The sequence below is a fragment of the Netta rufina genome (genome assembly GCF_964035555.1).
Source record: "Netta rufina genome assembly, chromosome: 6".
Classification (NCBI taxonomy): domain Eukaryota; kingdom Metazoa; phylum Chordata; class Aves; order Anseriformes; family Anatidae; genus Netta; species Netta rufina.
The window spans coordinates 26,951,783-26,978,641 of NC_140129.1; the positions used below are offsets into that span (position 1 = coordinate 26,951,783).

General features: G+C 43.1%; 1 protein-coding gene across 5 annotated transcripts; it reads right to left on the reverse strand.

Annotated features, from left to right (window-relative positions):
• Nucleotides 1-753: 753 nt before the first annotated feature.
• Nucleotides 754-26,042, reverse strand: RALB (RAS like proto-oncogene B). 5 transcript variants are annotated; one of them, XM_084289284.1, is made up of 5 exons: nt 25,887-26,042; nt 11,245-11,398; nt 9,697-9,905; nt 7,118-7,295; nt 754-5,174 (listed from the first exon to the last, which is right to left on the reverse strand). In XM_084289284.1, exons 2-5 carry the CDS (start codon nt 11,356-11,358, stop codon nt 5,055-5,057), a joined length of 621 nt encoding a protein of 206 aa, XP_084145410.1. In that variant the 5' UTR covers nt 11,359-11,398; nt 25,887-26,042; the 3' UTR covers nt 754-5,054. The 5 variants fall into 5 exon arrangements, with proteins under 5 accessions (XP_084145410.1, XP_084145411.1, XP_084145412.1 ...); XM_084289285.1 differs by having other exon boundaries at nt 11,245-11,401; nt 25,887-26,027; XM_084289286.1 differs by lacking the exon at nt 25,887-26,042 and adding an exon at nt 24,669-24,790.
• Between the last annotated feature and the right edge of the window lie 817 nt (nt 26,043-26,859).

Below are 26,859 nucleotides of genomic sequence, written 5' to 3' on the forward strand. Positions count from 1 at the left end.
CTCCTGAGTAACTTTTCACACTCGTCATGCCGAGAGTATTTTAAAATAGACTTCACTGGAAAGAAGAGCTACGTAAGCCACCATGTCAATCTGAAACAGAGGGCAAACATCAGGCAAGCATCACATAAGCGAGATTATTTAAACAGCTGTAATCCTTGGCCAGGAGTCACCAGCAAAGGGACGTGCCACTTCCAACTGGTATGGCAGTGGCAGTAGAAACTGCACCCAGCAGTGAGTTCACTGTGAACCCCATTTCTGTGCCATTCAGAATTCAGTGACGTGAACAGTGCAGTGAGTCTGTCTCGAACCAGAGGCATCTCTGCGGAAGTTTGTTCGTCACAAACCAACACAGAGTAGTCTCACATTCAAGACCAGGTATCAGCACTTCAACACAACATTGTTTGTTTAGTTATTTGCCCATCAAGATTGACCAAAAAGAGAGGAGAGGAACTCTGTTTACACTGTCAGTGCAAGCTGTCCTAGTTATGTTGTGAAAAGTTAGCCATGAACAATTCAAGCCACTGCAGGGGTGTAATTCTGAAATATATTAGACAGTTTCACCAGCACTGATGAGAGGATCCTCACTCACTTCTTCCTCCCCCCCTTCCTCACAGTGTGGAATACAATCATATTATAACTTTGATACAAGCAAAAGGTGAGTTCCAGAATCCGCAAGTCAATGGCTGCTTGGTTTAAGAATTTAGGAATCAGACTTGCTCATAAAATACTGTGAAAATCAATAACAAACAAATATGGTGCCTATTTTTTTTTTATTATCAATAGTAATACAAATCAGTTGTATTAGCATGATAATGAAAAGTGACTTTTTATAGACATTAGAAATGTTTGTGCAAGTAAGAGACAAAGCTCTGAAGCTATGTAAGAAAAAAATAAGTTTACATTGTGTAGTATAACATACATGGTTTAGAGGCAATCTTATTAAATCTTGCAGTCACAATCACTTCCTCTATGCTAAACCTCTTTCTTGGTGTTAAGAGATAACACCTTCCCCTCCCAAGAGGAACACCTGCCATTTCCATGAAGTGTGGAGATCATGGTGAAAATCATAGCTTTTTTTGTTCCTCTTCCTTCTCCCAACTACAAAGTCAACAGGAGGTGAACATAGCAACATATGCTTATAGCAATTAAAGAAAGCTTCTGTCTACACACGCTCTGAGTTGAATTGATAAACAGTATCCTCTTTTTGACCAAAAATTGATAGGCCTGTCAGCCCCAAACCCTGGGTTAGCACTTTGGAAAGTTTTAAAAGGAAAAAAAAAAAAAAATCACAGTATTTACTCAGATGCATCTACCCTTCCCCCTACATTCCAGATTGCAGCTTTGTGCCTTAGACCCAAAGTATTCTTAAGCACTGTATTAGCCAGACAGGATTCAACTGCAACTTCAGATAGGTAATGTAGTGAAGTCTTACTGAAGTTTAATGCCCACATCTTTCTTCATCAAACCTAGATTTTACCTAGAAATTGCAGTAAAAGGTCAGCCTGTACAGAACGCATAGCACAAGTCACTGAAGATGCTCTTCATGCTGTATCTGTACTCTCATCTATAGACACCCTTCTCTAACCAGGAAAAGAGAAGCCGGCTCTCACACTCCTGGAATTTAGCCTGCTTTTTGAAATGGAACTTTATATAGTGACTTACGCCCTGTTACAATGGGAATTTGTCTCCTACATACTTGTTTGCTCAGATCCAAAGGAAGACTAGAACACTTGAATACCCACAACCTGGCCAGATACAGAAGATTACATACTGCAGTAAACAGCTCCCTGACTTTACATCAAACCCTTATGCAAGAATAACATCTGACAGCACACTTGCACTTAAGCATTCAAGTCTCGCATGACCTCCAGTCTCAAATATCCAGTTACTTGCCTACAGCCATGCTCTAAGAAGGTCATGAAAAGACTACTAGAATATATCAGCTTCAACGCAGCCTTCAACTGCCTCAGCTACACAGCATGGCAATCAGGCAGCCACACACACCCCTTGCCAAAGTTCTCCCGGTTTGATGTACCGGAGCTGTAAGTACTCATTTGGGTAAAAGCCAAAGCTCCCTTTATTCTGCTTACAGGAAAACCCAAATCTAAAGGCAGCATTTCTCCACATGACTTCTTATTCATTCCAGTCAACCCACCTGATACCAATGTGTACTGATGTCCAGTGAAGCACATCTGAAAGTCATTCAAACACCCTCAAATTGCATTGCCCCCATTTGGGAGAACATACATTCGGACACCTCCACCATAAGAGGTGGATGCAGCAGGATTCCAGTCCAGGAGAGCCGTTTTACTGCCTTTCTGCTGCAAGTCAAAGCTTGTTACCCACTGTTACCAAGTAGTCAAGGTAGCTGCCCTGTTTACCATGTTCTCCGCTATAACTGGAAAGTTAAATCAAAGTTTATCAGAAGTACAGAAGAGGATACCATAGAGCTGCTGTATTTAGGCTATGCCTAGCATTTCTGGTAAAGGTTACAAGCACAGAACACTGAAGAGATGCAGTATCAAGTCATGAAACAGCAAGCACCATTTTCAAGCAAGTCCACCTTAGTGGTGGAGCTTTATCTGTTGAAAAAAGTAACCCAATTGAAAAGAGCACGCAAACCGTACAGACAGCCATAGGAGACAGACTGTTCTGAATAGAAATTCATCTGCCCTATCAAATACTGTCACGTATTTTATGATTAAAGAGATCAAAGGTCAAGGCATGCGAGTCACTTGAGTTACCACAGCTTAGCTGGTTATTGTGAGCTTTGCCAAGTTCATTATTCATATAGCAAGGAAAGCTTATTCAGTTTTGTTAGATACTTTTTACAATCCACCTCAGAGGGGCTTGACCTAGTTAAGCTTGCAGTGCAAACTCAACTGTTGTTTATCCTTTAGGTTAATTAACGACTTAACCCGTAGGCCTCAACTAAAACCAAACCTGAGTGGTCTGCTTCCAAAGCAGACATTGATATGCTGTAGGCACAGTGTGCATTCAGAAATGGATTTGATCCATGGAAGTTCAAGAGGAAACTTCGTTCCAAGCATTACAGCTCCAAGTGTCCCATTAGGTGTTTAGATTTCAGACAGATACTGCTCAAGTGGTTCTGTAAGCTACCAGGCTCCTACAGCCTCTGCCTCACAACTCTATTGTTAAGTTGGTTTTGTGATACCAACCATGGCACTACAAGAAATATTTCCAGAACTGGTAACCATTCTTTCTGTGCACAGAAGGTAACGTTAACAGACAAGGAATTCAACTTGACATGAACGAAGATTACAGCACCTTTTATTTAGTACATTTTCCCCAATCCAATGAGTTGCCTGACATGTTAGACTAATTATGGAAGACGATGAGTTTGTGATAAGTCCCTGTAAAACCTCAGACCAGAAGTTTTGATATCTAACATTTTTCCTCCATAGTTCAGACACTGAATGCACAAGAGCAATCTAGTACATGTTAAAAATGTTTTCCATCTTCAAATTACAGTATGAAGTACAGAACAGTATTTACCACTCTTTTACCTCAAGAAAAAAATATTTGTTAATTTAGTGCTGCAGTGTGCTTCATTGAACAACCACATAGCATTATCCTTTCACCAAGGGTGTTTAAGCATCTAGTTAAAAAGCAAGGTACAGTCACTACTTTTCAAGTCTGTCTACTCCTTCAAAATGGAAGATATCCATAATTCATTGTGAGACTCTACAAACAGAAGAGACAGTTACTTTCTACAACAGTGACAGAAGTATTTTTTTGGCAACTGCACTTAATTTAAACTGCATCAGAAAACACAGTTCAGTCAGCTGACAAGAGAACCTGCTAAGAAATGACTTCTCTTCCATTTTTAGGCTGGTTTTTGTTGACTAAAACATGACCACCATTGCATAACTGACAGCAAAACTCAACATGCATCTCCATGTGCTAGGTTGCTGTGCATCAGAAACAGTACATATAAAATTAAGTGAGTAACAGATGTGGCAACTGCTTAACTCCATTTGCTTTCTGCAACCGTGCAAATAATCACTGAGAGGTAGCATGTATGCCTCACCTACTCCAACTCATGACTGTGTCGTGACCCACCCTTACTCGAGGTCTGTTTTCAATAAGACATGGAATGGATGCAGATGTTCCCACTTTTCCATCATGATCGTGGATTTAATATAAACAAAACACGTGAACATTGATTTTCACTGTTCCAGTACTAAGGGGAATGATGACCAATGTAGAATGAGTGCAATCGTGTCTAGCCACAAAACATGGAAGAAACCCAGGACAACATTTCTAGGAGACTGTGACAACACTATTCCTTTTGAAGAAAGGCTTGAGTCATTTTCTCACCCCATACCACTAATTTAAGGATGAGAAGATGGACCAGCGGGGAATGCATCTGACCAGTATTTAAATATCATAGTTTTTATTACCTAAATAAGTCTGAAGTGAGTCCATAGGCTTGATTCATGAATGCTGTATTGACTAAACAGAACATGGAAGAAACTTTGTTTTGAGTTGACTCAAGTGTCAGTTGCTATTTAAGTGGAGTGTAGGAAGGAAACAAGCAGATTTCAGCATAAGAAATCAGTGACCACTAACAGAAGATGGAGACTCAAACTCTTACCAGTTGTCATCTGGCTTTTCTGCCGTTTGCAACATCAGTAGGGCAACAGTGAAAAATTGTTTGAACCTGAACAGCTGCGTTTCTTAAGGCCAGTAGAGGTTCAAGAGAAACATTCTGAGAGACATTAAAGTAAACCAGGAAGTTAATACGAAAAGAACTTTGTATAACCGCACAGACTGATTGTAGTTCTGAAATTCAGCATGTTTCTAGTTCTGAAAGACACTAGGAAGACAGAGCCCATTTCAGTCTACATAGGCATAGGTTTTGTTGGATACCAGAAATGGTTTCAAAGTTCTGTTTTCACATTTTGAAGGTATGATATGCAAAGCAAGAGATAAGGGAGTCAATACAGACTTCCTTTCATGAATCCAGCCCTATATCCTTAGTGGTATCTTATCCATGCCACCTGTAGATAGATATTTACAGTTCCCAAGCATCACAGTAAGCAGCATCTTTCTTTAAAGCTTTTCTTGTTCTTGCCACTTTTCTTGCCATTCTTGTCTTTGTTTTCAGACATTTTCTTTGCTCTGATTTCTCGCATTAAATCAAAGAATACCTAAGGGGGAAAAATAAAGAAAGATTAATCAAGTTCTGTCACCTGAAGGCAGATAGTTGCTGCCCAATACAGTAGCCCATAAAAGACATAGCACAACACAGTATCTAACAGCAGAATTGAATCTAGACATATACCCCAGTGACAGACTCAACAGCAAAATTATAGTATCTGAAGCAGCAGCAAAGAAGCAAGACTGTTCTATAATTCTATCTTAACTGGCTCCCAAATCATTCAGCAGCCCAGTTTTAAGAGCTTTTTATTGAATGTTGTTCTTGCACAAAAGTAGCATTCAGAGCTCATGGTAATATTTGTCTGTGCCCTACAAACATTTCCAGACAAATCACTTGCATTAGCCAAAGTATTTAGTTCAGTTCTTTTCATGTAGTTATACGAGCACACACACCGCTGCATAATATTCTGCCTGTTTTATAATTTAAGAGCTACAGCATTCACGTGACAGTATCAGGTACAGAAAATTCTCAGACTTTGCAATATGAAAGATGCAGAGATTTTTACTAAGAGTTTTAGATGACTTTACCCCTGCAAGTCTCTTGTATGAGTACATACCGTGTAAGATGTAATAGCTGTTTCACAGTAGAAAATTACTAGGAAAAAATTTACCATTATAGCACAAGAACTGTGTTCTTCCGTAGAGTTATTCTTTTTAAGGGGACCTATATATGTCTTTTACACTTGAAAACGAGACCATGTTATGATCAGAAATAGAATAGCTTAACATTCATAACCCTCTTACAGGAAAGTTTTATTCTGCTACAGTGTCCATGCAGAACCATCACAAAGGCTGGTAACTTATCTTAACAGACAAGAGTGTTTATACAGAGGGTAAGCTTATGTGTCACATAAGCTACCCAGGAGCTAGGAGAGGTCTGTAACACCATGCTAGTGTGATCTAGACATACAACTATATTTCTGTTAATTTCCAGTAGTCTGACTTTCTAGTAACAGCACGTTAAAGAATGCTTTTTGACCAAGTTTAAGTTATGGTATGTCCTTTATAAGGAAGATATCTGAAGAGTTGTCTCAATCCCTTTGTCTCTTAAAGAGTCTGTCTCTAAATACACCGTTTTAATAAACAATGCGATAATAGAAGCTTTTTATTTATGTAAGTTGTGGACCAACAATATTTCTATTAGCAAGCTAACAAACTGTTGACAACACCTTCACCCTTAGAGTTCAGCTAGCTGCCAACATCCTTTGGCCAAGCAGAAAGCTGGTTACAAGTTGTAATCTTGAAACAAACGCAGAATACCAAACTATCATCAGAGTCCTTAGGGGCCCAACAGTAAATTTCCAGTTATCTTCTGTGGACTAGTGAAGTCCACAGTGTAGAAAAAGGACACCATCTTCAAGAACCCCCCTAACTACATATCATGAAGAGGTTTGAAACTATTTTTCCTACAGGGTGAACACTCAATAGTCTTAACTCATCTCTCATCCAGAATACCCCAACAATGTTTAATTAAGAAACAAGCTGCAGAAACACGTCATGATTATCCTAGACCAGGGTGTACAAGTCAAAAAAGATCAGGGACGCTGAAGGAAGAGTTCCTGTCAATTCAGAGCAGTCTTGGCAAAACACGAGAATCAAGCTTTGCCATTAGCCACAGCACACAGCTTTGTAAGGAAGGGGGGGAAGAGTTTATAAGCACCTATAGCTAACAGACCTTGTTGGAAAGCTGATTCAAGTACCAACACTTAAAACAAGGCAGTAGTATTACCTTGTACTGGCCTCTAGCTCGTCTGAGCTATGTATTTACTTCTATGTACATATTCTAGTAAATTAGTTCATTTCTAATAACCTATGCTTTCAGAGATTCAACTGTGGATTTGCTTTTGTTCCAGCCAGAATTAAGAATTCATCACTCAGCTATTAAACAACCCATATCAATCTAACTCTAGCAGAAGCAAGTAATTTGTCTTACCTTATCTACATTTGCTCTAGTTTTGGCAGAAGTCTCCACGTACTGCACACCCCATTCCTCTGCCTTACTTCTAGCCTCTTCTACAGGCACTTGTCTGCGCTCTTCCAAATCAGATTTGTTTCCTACTACCAGTAAAGGGATTTTATCCTCTTCAGCCTTCACACGCAGGATCTGTTCCCTAATGCACCAGGTATTCAAAAATAAGAACATGTGTTAGTGGTAGCAACAAAAACACCTACACTTTACACAGTGGATCATGTGGCCTGCACATTATTTGGTGTTTACAACAGTACTTAAGTCATTCCCAACAGTTGAACATGCACTTTAAATGATTCCAAGTTTAATATACTAATGCCACAGGCTTTACACTAAGCAAATCCTCACGTTTTCAGGAAGGCTGTTATTCCTTTTTGCTGGAAATTTTGCTACCCAGGGTCTAAAAGAAAAGTTGTGTGGTAGAAAACAACTCACAACAGGAGTTCACAACTGAATGAGGAAAAAAGTGCAAGTACAATATTTGCCAAATTTCAGTAAGCATTCAGCCGCTGCCCTCAGGTTCCAACCTGCATCCCACCTCAATACAGGTCCAGGTAACAAAGCTTTGCCAAAGCAGTAGGTTGAGAACATCATGAGTAGCTGGCAAGGATATTATTCTTAATGGCTACTTAAGCCTTGCATAAAGGAGAAAGTTGATTAATAATACCGAACTAAAGGGCTAGCATATCTTTCAAACAAAGCCATCTAGAAAAAAAGTGAACCATCAGAATTAACCTTGCTATCCTGTATCATCCAAAAAGGACCTATCAGCATCTGGGAAAGGAGACAGAGCAATGCTGCATGTCCACCTCAAAGCCTGTGCTGTTACTGGAACAAAACACATTGAGACCAGACTGATATGTGTTGCTGTCCATCTAGGATTCTGGAAGAACTGTACCAGTGTGTACTTATTTTTGGACTATTTTTAATTTTATTTTTAGTTATTTTCTTCTTGAAGAACGGTTTTTCAAGCAGCCAATTCTTACATATGAGCTTAATAAATAATGAAATTAGTTAAATGGAGTATTTAGTTTTCTTCCAAACCATTAAAAAGTAGAGGATTCTCCAGCCCAGATCTTCCAGGCCCTTCTTGCTCACCTTGAGGGCCAGCACTGCCTTTTTATTGTTTTGACATTCTGGAATCTTGAACCAACACATGGTTAACCTAGTTAAAGAAGTCTTACAAAAAACAGACTGCCAAGATAAGCACTCCTTCTCATCCAAAGCCTTAAGCCTTGGGTTTACCCTTACATTTCAGTTAAGCACACAAGCCAAGAGGCAGGCTAGGTACTTCCAGGAAGTTTCTATTTTTTTTTTTAATTTTTTTTTTAACTGTTTTTGAATGTTATCTAACTTTTTCTCCATCTGTCACTAAGACGAGTCTAGCCTGAACACTCAGTTTCAAATCCTACAACACTTGAACTGCTTTGCGCCTTTAAGTAATCCAGAGCATATCAAGCAGAACAGCTCTAGCGTGTTCCCTATGACCACCACCTTTGTAAAGCCTAGCAAAAGTCAAAGTATGTGATGTATGAACAACATTTTTGTAGCTTTTAGGAGATTATGCAGTCCACTATTACTGTTGGAACTGTATAATACATTAAGAACCTGGACTAAAAGTCCTAGAGTGCAAGGAGAATTTGCTATAGCTTTAAAAAAAATGTCTACCTAGCTTAGCACCAGCACTTACATTTCCAATTATCTGTTAATCTTGCATCACTAAAACAAAATTAACATAAACCAGACTGATAAAGAGCTTTTCATCTGGCAAAGAATTCCTAACATGTTCCCTGTGTTGTGGCAAGTTTTACTTCAAGTTGCACAGATGTCTTAGGGAATCTCTGGATTATCTTTTGCTAATAGCTGTTGCCTCAATGTAGAAGAGCCAGAACACTTGCCCTGAAGAACCTAGATACATGAGCTCTGAGACCAGAACACTGGATTAAAACCCTTTTTTCTTATACACTACACAAGTGGTTTCTGTGCTCAGTCTGGTGCTGATTTTTGCATTAGAACTACTAATCCTGAGAACAAAAATGGAAGCATTTACTACCACTGTGCGTCTTTCTAGGAATACGTCTGCCTACAATAGTACTGCTTGGCTGCCAACCCTTGTTTGGCATCAATCCATACCTGAGAGTGGAGTCTAATCCTTCCTTTCCTTAGAGCACCTGCTTCTAGCAGTAAGCAACAGAGTCTGAAACCTGGCCAAAAGGCAGACTTAATTCCAGAAGTACTGCTCTAAGATAATTAAATTCCACATCCACAAAGACTGAAAATTGGCTTGAATACATACGTTTTAGGAGTCCAAGAATCTGCTATTTGTCTGAAGTTGCTGCTGGCATAATGTACTCACAAGTTGAAGGCATGAAGACAACTATAGCCAGAGGCTAGGTACAGTGGTTTTAGTTACCAGTTACTGAGAGCAAAATGATTGTATTGCCACTTTTATTGACCAAATGATAAAGGCTAAAGGACAAAGGTAGATTTTAAAAGCAGTTGTCAGAGGAGTATCCCCCCCACCTGGAAGAGGAATTACTTACCGAAACTCTGCTGTTGCTGTGAAGGATTCATGTTCTGTTATTGAGAAGACAAGAAGAAACCCTTCCCCACTGCGAAAATAGTTGTCTCTGATGGCTGCATAATCCTCCTGTCCTGCTGTATCCAGAATGTCTATCTGAACTTCTTCACCATCCAGAACTACTTTCTTTCTGTAGCTGTCAGCCTTGGTAGGTTCATAGTCTTCTACAAACTGAAGGAGATGAGAAGGATTAGTGTTTAGTATTACTGTCACATGGTCTCAATATTTGTTCATGCCTACCCTGTCATTTTGGTGACACTTGAAGTCCTGAAAGCCTTGTCATAATTCAGTCAGATACAAAGTTCCACTGTCTTTTTTTTTCTTTCTAGTTTTACTATAAAAAGCAATTGATTTAAGTACTTAATACACCTAAGAGCCGGCCCACCTAGTTAAGAAAAATGATCTTGATAAATAAAATTATTGAATTTCAGCACAATTTAAGGGTCAATGATGCAGAATAAGCTATCAGCTTATAAACTGGTTGCATTAACTAGATCTCCTCCTTCAAGGATAAAGTATTTCTGAGTGCACTTCACTTGACTGTATAGCTAACCAAAGCTTCAGTAGGTGTAGATGACAGCATCCAACTGTTGAACATGAAAAGCTGCTCTATAATTATACAGTCATGTAGTTTAGTATATAATACTGATTGGACCCACAAAGCCACTGAGTTAAAATTGTGGTTCTGTGCTAACAGCACAGGTTCACCTTAGGTTCCTTATGTTTCCAATTCCTTTTTCTCAACCTTGAAGCACAACAAAAGGCTGCACCATGACCCTGAGATCAGGCTGACTGGGTTTCTCTAAAGACCATGCTACAAGAGGTACAAGCAGGAAGTTCACACCCTCGAGCTGGTATCACCACAGATTTCTTTATGCCAAATTCAAGCCAGAGACCAGTCTCCAGCAAGCCAGCTGATGCCCTGGGTTATCTCAGTGTAGGAACCACAACAGTGCCTACACCATCTCTCCCCATAGATTAAGCCTGTTCAGATACTCACATTGCTACAGTATGATTGGACAGCCTGCAAATAAATGCTAACTCCTGAATTACAGGGTCAGGCACTCATTCACATATGAATCTGGACTGTCTGATCTAGTATATCTTCCTGTATATCACTACTGAAGAACTCATTCTCTAAGCACGCTTACTTCTCCATCTGGCTCAGAGTAAGCCAGAATGCTTATTTTTGACTTCAACCTTAACTGGCCTAAAAGAAACAGCAACAAAATTAGTTTCAAAGACAATTGCTAGCTACCTCTGCAAACACTCAGACTAGCCACTTCGCATTCTGCACGTCTTTTGAAGACTTTTTCCCCCCCCCTTGAAAAGCACCAATTTTGTCACCCTTGGTCCCCAGAGGTTATCCTTTGTCTATTCCAATGTTCTACTCTGGCCACTCAAGTCACTAGGCCTTTTGCTACTTACATTTAGTCTCCCTGACCAACTACAGAAGTTTAGTGAGATGTATTCATTTGTGCTTTAAAGAAGGTGAACTGAAACTACTTACCTCATCATACATGAACTGGAGAGTGAGTGCAGATTTGCCCACACCTCCACTGCCGACCATAATTACTTTATGGAGTGCCAAGGAACTCTGGTTCTTGCTCTTGCTGGCAGCCATTGTCTTGTTTGCCACAGAAGTGCCAGGCAACTAATTAGATCTGCTGACAGAAAAAAGCAACAGTCACCATCCATGACACCAATGGCATCACAGCAGCACACAGGGGAGGCATCGCATTACTGTGGAAAGACCAGATTAAACCCCTGCCCAGCAAGCTTGAAGAATAGGCTATCAATGCACTGGAAAGCAAGTCAAGTCACTGGTATCTAAAAGACAAATAGAAACGCGGTACCAGAACAGTGTCTTCTCTGCAACAAGAAGACCATTAATAGAAGTGCCGAAGGTTTCTCACAGCAGCTATTAGCTGAACAAGCTGCTCTCATTTGTAAACCCATCCTATGCAATTGCCACCTACAGATGTTTCCAAAGAAGGAGACCACGCTTCCACTGACAGGAAATTAAATGTTTTTGTAGTTCTTGTTACAAGGCTTTACGCCTTTCCAAAGTATTTCTTTAATGTTGATGCAGCTTAGTTTCAGCCTACTAACAGAGCTATACCTTAGATCTGCTTATGAGAAGAAAAAACTTTTGATCTCTTCTCTACGTAGGCTAATAAAAAAAGCAGAGATTCACAGTAAGTTCTGGCAGGAACAAACTGCAAGAGCTTCCAATAGAAAGTCTTATGAGATGGCATTAGCATTTATTTCATGCAATTCCTACCTTTTGATGCTGCTGTTTGCTTTTGAGAAAATTCTGCTTTACTGCAAGAAATTCTCCTGTACCTATTCTTCTCAAGATGTTGCAAAACCATAAAGAGTAAGCTTCAGTAAATAAGTACTTGTTAAAAAGCCTTTGTTTGTTATGTGCCATGCAAACTAAGTGCTTAGGGGCAGTAGTATTTTTTTTAAAAGGACTCCAGCACTTAAGAGTAGCTGGACACAGCATTTGGGATGGAGAAACACAAGCATCAGCTGCCACACTGATTAGCACAGAGCAGCAGCTCTGTAAGAACAGCCCACTGGGAACAAAAGCAGAAGTAATTGATATTAAAAAATGATGTGTCACCAGTCACGATCCCCACAATGAGGGGAAAAAAGGGATGTGTACTTCAGACACATGACTGCTATAATGGAAGCGTGAGGATAGCAACACTCGTGTCCTCAGAGCAGGACAGCTCAGGGACCCAAATATTCACGTAATGGCTGAGTGCTGTAGGAAGAACAGCAAAACCATTCAGGGAACATTACTATGGAAAGTGACTACACCAGCCTTGATTTGTATGTGTCCATTATTCCAGAAACACAAGACATACCTACAAACAGGCCTACCAGGGGTCTCAAGTTAGTCTAGACTAATAATTCTAGAAGACGCTGCAACCACCGTGCCATGCCGTCAAGTTCTACCGGATGGAAACACGAGGCCTACAGCACCAGTCACATGAAGCACTATATTGCAAAAACCCTCAGGATAACTAGCTGTCCTAAACAAAACCAGCTAGGGACCGAAGGGTTGTTAACCTACAAGCACTGTAGGATTACAGAGGCTGGGAAGAACCTCTGGGCATTGCCAATTCCCAACAGTTCCCTCAGAACAGCTGGCTCCATTCACATGTGCTGTGTTTGGGGACTGGCAATTATACTACCCTCCTGGCAACCCACCCTGGTATACACCAATTGTGAATGCCTCCCCCCCTTGTCACGACTTTGTTCTGAAAAGCAACACCTCAAACAAAGTTTTCATTGTCTAGTGCAGGCCATGCCAGAGCAAACAGGCCAACGATGGAGGAGCCCCCTCAGGACAGCGCTTTCAAGCATTCGAGTTCCTGCATTTCTCCATGCAGAGTATTTTACTCCACGCATTTGTCACAGATGACTAACTTGCAGTGCAATAAGCGTTCATTTCAGGGTGAACATCAGCAAGTGAAAGCATGCATTTTCCTGCAGTAAGCTTTTGTTATACAGCAGCCCCCTCACCCAGGACATTCCTTAATACACAAGGTCAAGGGTACAGCAATGGGATCAGGTGACTTTTCAGATTCTTCTTGTTCAGCACACACGCTTTTGCGTTTGGGACAGTGAACTCAGACATTATCCCAGAGGTTCCAAGCCAGGACAGGGCTGCACATGTGATTTTTATCTCTTACATCGGAGAGAAAGCAGATGAGGATACAGCTCCCTGGCAGGCAAGCATGGAAAACCCCAAGAAAGCCCAACATACAGCATCTGACCTCTAGAAGTTACAGCAGTAAAGCTTTTTTCTTCACTTATAGTCCACTTATGCTGTACAGACAATAAAGTCGGATTCAACCTGCCTCAACATAAAAGCTACAGGCTGATCACACAGTGAGACCGTTTCGGGCAATAGCACAGCGTGCTCTTAGAGAAATTCATTTTGTCCCATTTCAAGTGTAGTCTGGCTTTGACAGTGGTGGACAGGCTGCTTTCTGGAAAAGCCAAAAGATCCCTAGTGACATATCAGTCCAATTGGGACTTTTTAAACCTTTGAGAAGCATGCTAAGGTTACTGCATTAGCTAATGAGGTTTTCAAGTTAATACTTTTTTCTGGTGACACAAACTTAATGCTGCTGCATATGAAGTTGCCACACCAAGCAGTAGAAAGCCACAAGACAATGGGATTCCTAATCTTGCACTGTGATACGCAACTAGAATAGAAAGATTTACTACCAGCCCAAAGAGAAGAGAGCAAGTTTCTCAATATGCCAATTGGGATATCGCGTCTTTACCTGGCCACATTACGGGAACAGCTCCCTTCCACCATCCAGTTTCGCTCTCTGCCCAGTTTGTATTTCCCACATTCAGAGACTCACTAGAAAGAACATTTTAGATCCTTCCTTTCCCATCCCAACTCAATGGGCATTGGAGAATGCAGGGTCAGCCTTCATGTATAGCATTACCCAACTGGCAAGCAAAGCATAATAAACAAAAGCCAAGCACCAGCACACTATTTGACTGTTTTTAAATCTAGCCCAGCTCTTGGCAACCAAGGTATTTAACCCTCCCTGCAGAGCTACTACAAGTGCCACTCGAAACTTTCTGAGTGTCAATACTACATGAACCCTCTGACACAGGGGTCATGAAACATGAGAGTCTACTCAGGACCATCCCTACATTGCATCACCTCAGTGAACTCCCTGAAAGCACTGTCAAGCAGCCTGGACCCAGCTGGGCAGGGGAAGCAGAACCGAGCAAAGCAAGGCTGATGGTGCAACATCTAGAAGAATTTGTAATGAATGTAGTTGCCATTAAAACACTGCTTGATTTCCTTCAGCCCTTCACTCCAATCTGTCATTCCACCCGCAGGTGGAACACCATGCTCCACTTGGTGTGGTAAACATCACGAGCTGTAAAAATAAACCTGCTGGAAGGCTTTGGGTTTCTTCAGGATACCATTCATCCTGCTTTGAAATAAAGTTCTAGAGTTTAGGCCAGAGCATGAACTTTTCAGGAAGCCTTTCATCTTTAAGAAACTAGAAGTAATTACCTGATTGATTTGCTTTAAAAGAAAATGACTAAGAAAAGGAGTTGATAACGGGACTTTTTGATAGTAGTTTACACAAAGCCATATACAGAGTAGAAGCTTTGCGGTGCTACTGGAAGATGCTCTTTAGACCATAAAAACAAAGACTATCAGACAGACTGGCCACATGAAACAACAAGAGCTACAAGTCAAGCCACAGTGGTTCCTGAAAGGTTTTATTTAGACTTCTGAAGATATTACTGGCAGAATGAGGCCTGTGGCCCAGTACATTTTTGCATTCAAATCATACCACCCCCAAAAAATCTAGCCTTAAGCTCATCAACCATTTCAGCCCCCTCTCATCTGATTGTGACTTCTCCAGGTTAAGTAAGGCCTCCTACCACTGAGTAACCTGCACAATGTTGTGTCTTTCCTGGCTGGCCCCTGGGAACTGAGTACTTTAAGTGTACAAACAGCTTCATAAAGTCCAAGTTTAAACAAATTTGCTTATTTCTCTACCCTCTTCTCAGCCTAAACAGTTAAGCTCTTCCAGAACACTGCCAACACACAGGACTGGCTCACCTCATGCCGAGATTCAGAGATGACTCCTGAATAACCACCTACATTTTGAATCAGACGACACTTTCACATCCCTTATTTCATCGGCATTAAGGCTCCATGGTTGTACAGTCACTTACAGAAAGGATACAGCACTTGTTGCTTCACAAGAAAGGAAGCAGTTTTGCTAGTGACCACCCAAACATGGAAGAAAAAAACATGAGAAACTTGCAAGTCTACTTGCTTTCCAGCAGACACTCTGCTACTACAGTAAAAAAAAAAATTCTAGACACCTCCAAAGGCTTTAATTGGAAGCGCTTCTAGTTTTTCCCATTCAGTTTGAGATATAAAAACTGAAATAGAGCTCTAAGCTCAAAATTACTGAGATCGGCCCTTGTTCTCTTACTGTGCAGCTGATATTCTTGGACATTTCTTTTCATCACTACCCCGCCACTGAAAGCGGCCATTCTTTGGATTTCAAAGTGGGATTCTAGAAACCCTTAGCCCAATAGCTTTGACAGAGCAGCTTTGTTAAACCTTTCAGATACCTACTTTTATAGGAAAATCTGGGTATTCAACCTATTAAAGACTTAAATATGATGTCATCAAAAGCAAGCACAGAAAGGACAAAGTTTTGCAACACTATTTTAGTGATCCTCATTTATCAGAATATGAATTAGGGGCTTTGGGGTGTTTGGTTCTGTGATACGCCTGCAAGAATGCAGTCACAGAAATTCCCTGGATCACAAAACTAATTAGCAATCTCACTGAGCTATGAACTGTAAGAGCTCCTCAGCTGTTCTGAGGCTATCCAGAAAATATTTAAGCACCGAAATTCTATTAGCTTTCAATGGACTGTAAACGCTCCAACTGGTAGTTCAACTATAAAAACAAGTTCACTGGAGATTAACTGGCATATTTAATGCTACTAAGAATTTTGGGATATGCATGCTAAAAATAAAGAATGCTACTCTACCTTTTTTCACAACGCTAATACCTTCTCTTGGCACGTCTCCAGTTATTGGTTCTCACACTAACCATTATGAAGTGCTCAGCACAAATTCTTCCTGTTAGGATATCTCTGTATCCTTCCCCATTTACTGCTGGGCGTTTCTACCTTCTTGGTCATGGCTATAGATTTTCCTGGGCCACGCTTAACCAGTTCAAGGACCTCATTTGGCTTGAGATGTCTTCCAGAGCAGGTAGAGGCAGCAGTTTAACCTGCTGCAGAAGGGGGGAAGTTCCTACCCCTGTTCACAGCGTGCTCCTTCACGGTGTGCTGGTACAGCCAACACCCTGCTGCAGAGCATGGGCTGAGCCTGAGAGCAAAACCCAAGCCTGAGATTTACTTCTGGTAATTAGGCTTTTTTTTAAACCTGTGCAAACCTATTAAGTCTTGAAGTTGCACTAGTAATAACAGACAAGAAGGTAGCAATGGATTTGGGACACTCGATACTTTATAACAAAAGGGAAAATAAGAGTTTCTAGGGCACAGAACTAACTTTCTCCATAAACACAAAGAATATACACTGTATAGACTGGATCCTTGGTGGAAGGAGTGTAAACTACACCTAAATGTTACAGAAAAACTACAGCATGGATACATTTACTTGGTGCACTGAAACCTACAGTTTCAATCAAAATTAGTTACTAGTTACACCCAATAGACAGAATCTATACACACATTTAAAGACATTTGTAATCACAGCATCACCTTACATGACTCCACACATTTGCATGCAGGAAGAATGACCTTGCTATGCAGAGACTTCCAGTATTTTTATGAAATATGCACACCTGAAGTTATGTAGAACTTGAAGAATAGAGACACCCAGCTACATTGCTGCTTTAATTAATCATGACATAAGCAACCTATGCAGTCAAGCTCCCTATTCTTTGCAAGAAGTTATAGCTAGGCTGAGGCAACCCCTCAGTGAGGACACTGAGGCTGTCCTCAGATCTGGGTGACCAGGTGTTCTGTAATTCAATGAGGTCACTTCTCTGTATATACAAAAAAGCATGGTCTTGTGTATACTTAGCACATTGACCTCACCACCCTTGTCAAGCTCAGCCCAGCTTTGACAGAGTTTCCTGAAAAACACATCATTACAGCTTCAACAGCAAATCTGACAGCAGCATTTACTTGCTGATAAAATAATTGAATATGCCCTCTCATTTATCATTCAGTAGGTGACAATTCTAGATCATTCATTAAGAAGAATGAGTGTCTTGCATGCCAGCAGTAATTTCAAGATAACCTTGCTTAGAACAATACTGTTGTCTGAGGAAACCTGGAATTAGATAATCCAAATCCTACCCAACGGTTCTAGTCTGCACCAATGCTGTGTGTTGCAACAGCCCAGGCAGTCTGACTGTCAAAGGGCAGCTGTTTAAAAATAACCCTTAGTGTCAGATCTATGCTGAAGCAGAACACAAACACATACATACTCCTGTATCTAAGGTAATTCAGTGTCACCTTTTTAGAATTCCCCTCAAATGGAAGTAAAATGGCAATGGACTAGAAACAAGTTGTGCAGCTAACTGAAGAAGAGGAAGGACTGCCCTTAGATAGCACTTATAAGGTGCTACACACCCCAAAACTGCTTATATCTGTATTTGACTAAAGGTTGCAAAGGTCAAAGTTAATGCTCTTAACAGGCTGATAGCAACAGATCAGGAGACCATCAATGCATGCAGTCATCTCAACAGGACCGTTTTCAATACTGCAGTCACATGCTCACACAGCACTGCAACTCGTTTTATTTGGAGCCTGAATACAGACACTAGAATGCAAGCCTTATTTCTGCTGCTTCATTTTGGTCTTGGATCTCTTTATACAGATCTGTATAAAATCTATTACAATTATTCTATTTTTGTCTCAGACTGCTTAGGTAGGCATCTCCATTTCCCAGCTTAATAAAGCAGTGCCTGTCTTGCCCTTAGTCTTTATAAATACAAAGAGCATTCAGCCAACAAAGGGAGGAATCACAGAAGGCAGCATTAAAAGACACTATTAGAATAAGAGGACAGTTATACGGAGCCTTTCCAATTTGCTGCCAAGCTTGGACTACGCAATGATACCAAGTTCATTCCTGCTCAAACAAAACATACAGCTCATCCCAAAATCAAGCTAATTAACCAGAATTATAGCTACTTAGTTGTGCATAGAACTGCCTAGGTGACCAGCAGCTCGCAGTGGTACAAGTTGCCACTAAACCAAACGTGGTTTTGCTATTTAATTCTTGCACACTGAATGCACACCAAGCAGTGGAAGCATCTGCAGGAACAGAAGCTAACGGCTGTCTCCACTGCTGTTCCACTTCATCTACCAAACCACACCATATGAAGGTGAACTCTTCTGGGATATGATACATGAAAACAGCCTGAGCACGCTGTGGCCCTACAGTCATTAGGTGAGTCATCTCCATCCAGACTTCCTCGGAGGAAGGAGATGAACTGACAGCTTCCCCTACAGGCTTCCCTATGGATCCTGATGGAGGCCAGAAAACAGAGACAATGTAAGGGAGGGAAAACTGCCAGAACTCCAGCATGCACCAACTTCCCAGGGAGAGCACCATAAAAACCTGTTAACGAGTCAACCGTAACGCTGCTCAGTTCCTCTTCAGGCTGCTGCAGAGTCAAAGTGCAACTCATCACCCTACCAAGGCACAGAGAGACCCACATGGCCCTGTGCCTTCAGGAGATCATTGCTATCTGGAAGCTTGAATTTCTGTCCTGACTGCAGCGTGAGTTGCAGTGGCACAAACACAGGAGGAGGAAGCAGACGGCAGAATTGCAGTTTTAGTGTCACACCTGTCCTTTTAGATTCTAGCAGCAGCCTTGTATCCTTCCTGCTTCACGCGGTGCAACCTACCAGCTCTGCCACATTACTGCACCATCCTGTCACACAGGTACAGGCCCAGGTCAGCGATGAAGTAGACAAGCACAAAGCACACGCTCCCCTTCCCTAACTAGCAGGGTTACTTCTTCCCCAGAAGAGACAGAGGGTGCATCAGGCCCACAGGCGTTACACCCCCCAGTGGGGCACGCAGCACCACCCCGCAGTGGGGCTCCAGGGGAAGGGTCCCTCTCCATCACAATTCCCTCCAGCCTCTCACAAAGCACTCACTATTTAGATAGCTACAGTCAGTTACTAATACTCTGATTGCCTCACTGTTTCACAGATGGCACCACAGAAGCAGTTATTTTTTTTCCAGAAAACTCTAAGACCAGCATCCCATTTTCTATGTTACTGTGCTAAGTAACCAGCAAATTGTACATGACACCACGTGAAGTATGCTCTTTGTTCCAAAAAGACAAAGCATTACTTGAAATGGAAATCTTAAGACACCAACACCACTACAGCTAAAAAGCAGTTGTAGGGATGTACCTGGCCAGACTGCTCCTGGTACTTGCAGGAAGCTGGCAGGTCTGGTATTAATGCCTGGAAGACATCTCAGACATGCTACAGACAAGACTAACCTACCACACTGCTCTTAGCCTAGCAAGAATTTGCTAGGAAACCTGGTAAGTCTTCTACAAGCATGAAGACTGAGCTAATAGCATTAATTGGTATTGCTGTGGTAGGTTTGTCACTGTGGCGGCAACTGCCTAGTGGCCTAACTACTTGCAGTGAGTTAAGGACAGCATTTCTCACCTTAGTCAATGAGGCTCATTCATACCAGATAAGTGACACTACAGGAGAGTTGTACAACAGCCTCAACTCCTGTAATTGACTTGCAAAACGTATTCCAACCTTGCTTCCTTTGAAAGCTCCTCTGTGCAGGAGCATGCTCTTCTTCAATACACAGCACACACCAGGTCTGCCAAAGCACTGCTGAGAGATAATGACATGTTTCAGATGTTAATCTAATACTGATTTTTAATCAGACCTCTAGGAACGTAACAGATACCTCAGACAAGTCAAATTCTCAGCTTATGCAATGCCTTTAGTAGGTTCACTTTGAATTCCAGTGTGCTAACTTCAAATGCTCTATCAGTATGAGGTTACAAAATGGTTTCAGTCATTACTTCAGTGGATTACCTGCAGCTGTACTATCCACAAGGAAGTTGCCACTATCATTGATCCAATAAATTCCTGCCAACACTAATTCAGCCATGAGCTTGCACAGAGTTGCAGGGTTTAATTCTTCTGCTCTCGGCAGCATTACTAAGCCAGGTTTCCTTCCCTACCTTGATCCTTAGCTGTTGGAGCTTACCCCCTGTTCTTGCAAATGCAGCACACAGCAGCAGACAGGCTACCACTGAGGCTGCTACCACCGCTCATTCAGAGGATGGATCTGGCCAGAGCATGCCAACTGTCTTCAGATACCCCAGTGAAACAAGCACCCAGGATAAGCCAGAAGCCCAACCACCATTTAGCCTGCCTTCGGTACTACCAGCAGTAGCGACTGTTCCTACCCACACAATTGCCTGTCAAACATTCCTTGCTCCGAAGCTGAAACTGGAGTCCCGTGCTCACAACTCTGTACCACCACGACCCGCTCAAATACCTGCTGACATTTGATGGAGGTAGTGAACAATAAGCCCCTAGTCCCCAAGTTTACTATTAACCACGGAGGCACACCTCCCCAAGAGGGCTGGGGAATCATCTCCCTGTAGCCTCTGAAAATACTTGCACTATTTTGAGCACCAAACTGAAGGGCTCGCAGATGCATGCTGTGAGTCATTAAGCTCCCTCAATCAGGCACACTGCACTGGAGTGCCAAGCACTGAACCTTTTCGCCATCTTTCGATCGATACACTTGCTTCACACAAAGCAACAACAGTGACATTTAGTATTTCAGATAATGAGGAATTCTCTCATTCCGCTGCGTTAAGCCTCCTTTAAACAGAATTCTTCCCTCAAGTTGCCCCATCCAGAACAGCGGCAGTATTTCTATCTTTAAATGCAGTGCTCTGACAGCCCAGTTTCCAAGGGCCACATGCAGTCTCAGGATCCCTAAGTTAACCTAGAAGCAGATGACTTCAACACAGAACTCAGCACGTACTTAGCCCAGGACACCTCCCTGTGTACGACCTAGCAAGAGACAGGCCACACGGAAAGCAGAACCAGCACAGGATAAGCCATACATTTATCCCTGCCTGCTCTGACACATTTCTTCTCCTCAGAGCTTGTTACCAGAACAGAAAACTGTTGTCCTGATGCAAACCAGCCCATCTCCTAGCTCTCCTGCCCTTCCAGGGGAATCAGCACAGCTGGTTGCTCTGCACACTGCTGCATGCAGGACAGGGAGCGAACAGGAGATGCTGGGGGTCTGAGTGCAGCTGCAGGGGCTGTAATGCCGTCAGGATCACAGAGATGAGCTGGGATCACTGGAGCGCTCTTTAGGATGGACAGGCCAGGAAGGCAAGGCAGGGGAACTTCCCTTTCCTGAGCACAGCAGGAATGAGTGATGCTCTGCCCGAGGATGGACAATCAGCCTTAGGGACAGGTTTAGTGTCCCAGTCTGGTCTTGCTGCTGACTGCATCTCCAGAAGCATCTTCCAGCCTCAGCAACTCAACAAGCCGGTGTCCCAGCAACACAGCTCCTACACACCTCGTTCCTGGGGAGCCTCTGGGATAGGAACACCTACTCAGAAACTAGAGCAAGTACAGCAAACCTAAAAACTTACAGCAAGTCCTTCATGACAAACACTTAATTAGTTACTCTTGAAAATAAAAATCAAAGTTCCTATCTGGCAAGTACACCTGCTGTTATACTATTAGAAGACAGTTGTGAATGCTTATGGAAAGCAGCTGAACAAAATCACTGCTTGATCCCTGTTTTACAAGCTGAATGAGTGAAGTTGGACATAGGAAAAGGCTGGCACTGATACTGTACAATAACATTTTGAATTAAGTGTCTTCTTCCTTGACAGCTTCAGAACAAGATTCAGCCGATAAAGCTGAGTTTGATCTCAGTTTAATATAACAAGGACAACCCTAAGCAAATTCTCATTGAGCATGCAGAATTGTTTAAAAATTAAATTGCTTCTTAAATTGTATTTTTAGAATAGAAACAGAATGAGAAGTAGCACCAAATCCAAGCACACATTCCATCTTTTTAAAAGGCCATTTCTTTAAATTGCTTGGCTAGTCTGTTTTATTATATGGTGGATAAAAGTGGAAAGCTGCCATAAAAGTCACTCAGTGAGACTTTGTGGTGACTGCCCTGATGAGAATTCCTTACCTACCCAAAATGGGATCTCGGTAAGCCAAAAACAATAAATAGCTGAGGATTACCATCACGGGGAAGTTTCTTATAGCAGCAGCAGTTTAGAGGAAAGGCTGCATCAGAGATTACTACACACTCTAGAATTAGTTTTTTTCTAAGCAGGGAGTGGCTTCCTCAGTTACCAAAAGCACCTCTTCTCTGGACAGCTGAGGAAACCAGCATGCAACCTGATCTATAAAAACACTCCACTTGTTAAGCTTCTGCTCAGGATAGTGCTCTCCTGGGTAGAAGAGTGCTAACCTTAAGAAAAACACTATATTTAGCTAATGCTCTGCAACATGGAGTCCGGAGCTCAGGTAACTCCTACAGTTCAGCTTTTTAAAGTGCCCTGACATGTTGTGAGCGTCATCCCACAATGATTACACTACAATAACCTCATCAAGGTGTTTCCCCCCCCTTAACCTACCATAAGCCAATAGTTTGGAAAAACCTTTGTCATCTATTAGGCAAGTTTGCCATTCTTTCAGTTGGCCATCTAATGAACAAAACCTTGCCTGATGTTCGGGCTAAGTCTGGGTCTCCAGTGCTCCCCTGAAAGATGGCCTTTTAGTTCAGGTGAAGACATGCACAGAAAGAGCTAGAAACCTAAGAAGCCACAGCACCTACATAACTGCATGTTTTCAGCTTTTCAGCCCTATGCTTTGACTTCAGATTAGTTCTGTCACATTTCAAATTTAAGGATATTAAAAACTCTAGCTTCAATACACTTTGTTGCCTGAAATATTTTTTTTAATCACATCAACTGACAGCACCACTAATTCATGAAGTAACAGCTGACAGGCTTTTTAAGACTGATAATTCCAGAACTGATTTTTTTTAGTCTTTGACATACGATCCCGCAAAGCTTTCTAGTGAAGACTGTTCCCATTAAGTCTCACATTCCCACAATCAACCATTATTTGCACCTTTCTGTACCATGTCTGCATCCATGAGAAAGGCTATGGGCTCAAGGTCCATACAAACCAGTTCTGAGCGACTGCTCTAAGTGAGCACCCTGCCACCCTAAGTAGATTCAAGTATCTGCTTGCACAGCAACCTCTGTAACATTCCCGCATGACTTCATGGCTTTCATTTTGACAGGTCTTAAAAATATATTTGCACATCTCAAGCGCAAGAGACAAAACAGATCCTCTAATATCACTATTAAAGCAGCATTCAGAAGAACACGAAGAAACAAAGCACGAGTTATGTAGACTTAACTTGCTTAACTGACAAGACAACTTGATATTTCTGGGGCAGGCGTTGATGAAATTCTCTTAGTCCTGTTTAATGGGCTAAAAGGAGCTACCCACAAAGCAATCACACCCTGGCAGCTATTAACAAGTACTTTTTAACCATCCACTCCACAGCCTCTTGTGAAGAGCCACAATTATATCACCAAACAAAAGGCACTGTTTTATTATTACCACTAGGAACAGCCAAGATTGTTTGCTGACATTCCTGCTCCATCCAACAGCAGATAACAAGCACTGGAACCTTATCACCACCGCTTGGTGGTGGCACAGAAGTTTGCAAAGACAGGGCAGGGGGAGGGAAGGGATATAAAAGCCTAAAGAACAAGGCTTTTATCAGCAGGACAGTGTTTTCAAGTCGAGATAGAGTTTGAGAATGCAACTGCCACCTAACCTGGCTGACAACTGGGATCAGCACCTCTCATAAATCAGGCATGCAAGAGCTACTGGAAGTCATGCACACAGGGTGTGGGAGGCAGCGAATGCCAGACCTGTGTTCATCACTTCTGTGGCACCCCCACAGCCACTGGATTTCGCTCGAACTCCCAAAGATAACTGCTTCCATCCTGAAGTTGTTTGCTTCGGGCACGAGACACCTGCTGGCCTTGGGTGCTGCTTTTGTCTTGATCCCACCATGCACTCCCATTGCCTCAACACTCACTGGCACAGCCGACATGAGAAACTGTCTCCTTTAGTACATCTACTGTGAGAGGCCTTTAATTAAGATGAATTCGTGGTGTAATAGAAAGCAATTCACTTAATCAGTAGTCAGTCACATGGAGTTCGAATCTAATTACTCTAGTTAATAAGAAGTTATCAATTCAAAGTACAAGTATCCACTGCATAGGAAGGGAACAGAACTTACAGAGCAAGAGGACAAGATCAAACTACAAACCAGTCTCCTGAAACACGATGTTAGGGCTTGTTTTGCTACGCTGCCTGGCCACGGGACAGAGCTGCTGCCTGTGAAGCCTGGACCCCAGTGCGTCCCAGAGAAGTAAGCCACTTCACACAGCGTTCAGTCAAATTACAGTTGGTGCTAAATTGGAAAAGTTGCAGCTGAAAGAAACTTAAAACCTCTACGGGGCATTAGATTGCAGAATCTATCATCCAGGATTTCAGCACACATAGAGTTGTCCAGGCAGCACCTCAAAGCGCCTCAACTGCTCTTCTTTCTGTCCAGATATCCAGCACCACTGCACTGACAATTAGGGACAAGTTTGAGAGCTTTAAAGGGCATTGTCTGGTCAAATTAGGCTTTCAGCTAACAGTTTCTGAAAAGCTTTCCAACTATGCCTTTGAACTAGACATTTCTCCGCAGCACATACATAACGCCAGTGAAAGCAGGGCAGCTTCACTCTTCTCCACGCACACCAAGCAGGGGCAAGCCGGCCCCCTCCAAAAGGGGCATACACTCTAACACGGGAAACTTACTCAAAGAACAGAGAAGCCTGCAGACTATTCCCATAAATAAGAGCTATTTCATCCAGGAAGTGAATGCAAAAGCCTTTACTGCGGTATGTCGATACCATCTGATTATAAGCAAAAAAATAAACCTAAGTTCAGCGAGCAGAGGCCAGAAGCGTGATGAAAGCAGCAGATACGGCTATTTCGACAAGCCTGCTGTAAGCGAGCATAAAGACACTACTGCCAAGCGAAATGGAGCTGTCGCTATTCAGTTTTGTACAATTAATAGTTATTTTTGGCTATCAAGCAAGAGCTGCCACACGCCCTGTCCCCGGGTGCCTGCCCCCTCACCCGGCTGGGCTCGCTGCTGGACAGGGCACCACAAAGTTTCTCCGCGCAGAGCCCGCTCCCGGGGAGCCGCAGCTCCGAGGATGCTCCCGCCCGGACCCCGCAGCCGGCAGGGCAGCCCCGGGGCCGCCCCAGGAGCGCAGAGCCCGGCCCTGACGAGCCGCGGCCGCCCCGCTGAGGCGCTCCCCCAACGGTCACCGGGCCCCAGGCCCTGCCGCAGGGCCGGGAGGCGCAGCCGGCCCCAGGTGCGGCCGCCTCCTTCCCCCCACGTCCCCCGGAGACCCCCGGTGCCCCCCGCCCGGGCTCAGCCCGGTCCCCGCCGCCTCACCTGGGGCCCCGCTCCCGGCCCGGCCGCAGCGCTGCCCCCCGCCGCGCTCTCATGGGGGCGCCGCCGCCCGCGCGCCCCCGCCGCGCACTTCCGCCCTCGTCGCCGGGGCCGCCCGGCCGCGGGAGCGCGCCCGCCCCGGAGTCACGTGGCGCGCGCCGGCCAATGGGCGGGGAGAGGCCGGGGTGGGGGTGGCCGTTAGGGCGGCCGGTGGGGCTGAGGCGGCGGTTGGTGGGGTGGGGGGGGAGGTGGGTGAGGGATCGCTGCTGCTGGTGCTCCTTGTCCTGGTGGGAAGGGGCTGCAGGGAGGTGCCGCCTCCCTTAAATGCCACCGCCGGGGTTTTGGTGCGAGCTCAGCTGACGGCTGGTGCCTGAGAGCGAATGGAAGCTTTCCCCGTTTGTCCTCACAGACGTTGGGGATGCTGAGCTCTCTGCCCTGTTAGATGCTCGTCCTGCAACGCTGCTGTGTGTGTGTGTGAGGACACAGCACTTAACTCCTCAGAAAAAAAAAAATAATAATTAAAAATCTACTGCTATATTTACTGCAACCCTTCCTTCAGGTGTGTATCAGTCCACAAAGCCAAGTTCTGTCCGTCCAGTTCTAATGTTACCAACCCGTCACACAACCAGAACAGCAGTCTCGCCAGTCACAGAGAAATGTGACACATTTTCTCTCTGCTTTTCTGTCTTTAATTCGCTTAATTTTTCTAGATTTAAAAGGTAGGAGAGTTTGACCTATTCCACACACTGAAGTTAAAGTGAATATCTCGGGTAAAGTTTTTCCTTCACATAAAACAGCAGTTTTCATGATAAGGCCCATTTCAGAAATGATAAAAGTCATTATTTCCACCTATCTCTTTGGTTTGAGATCCTCTGGGTCAAATGCAGAAAAACGGGAGACGTGAGAGTTTGAGCAGTCAGCTCCTGCTCTCACACAGGGCTTCCATGGAGCCTCCTATGGCAGGGAAGGAATTGCC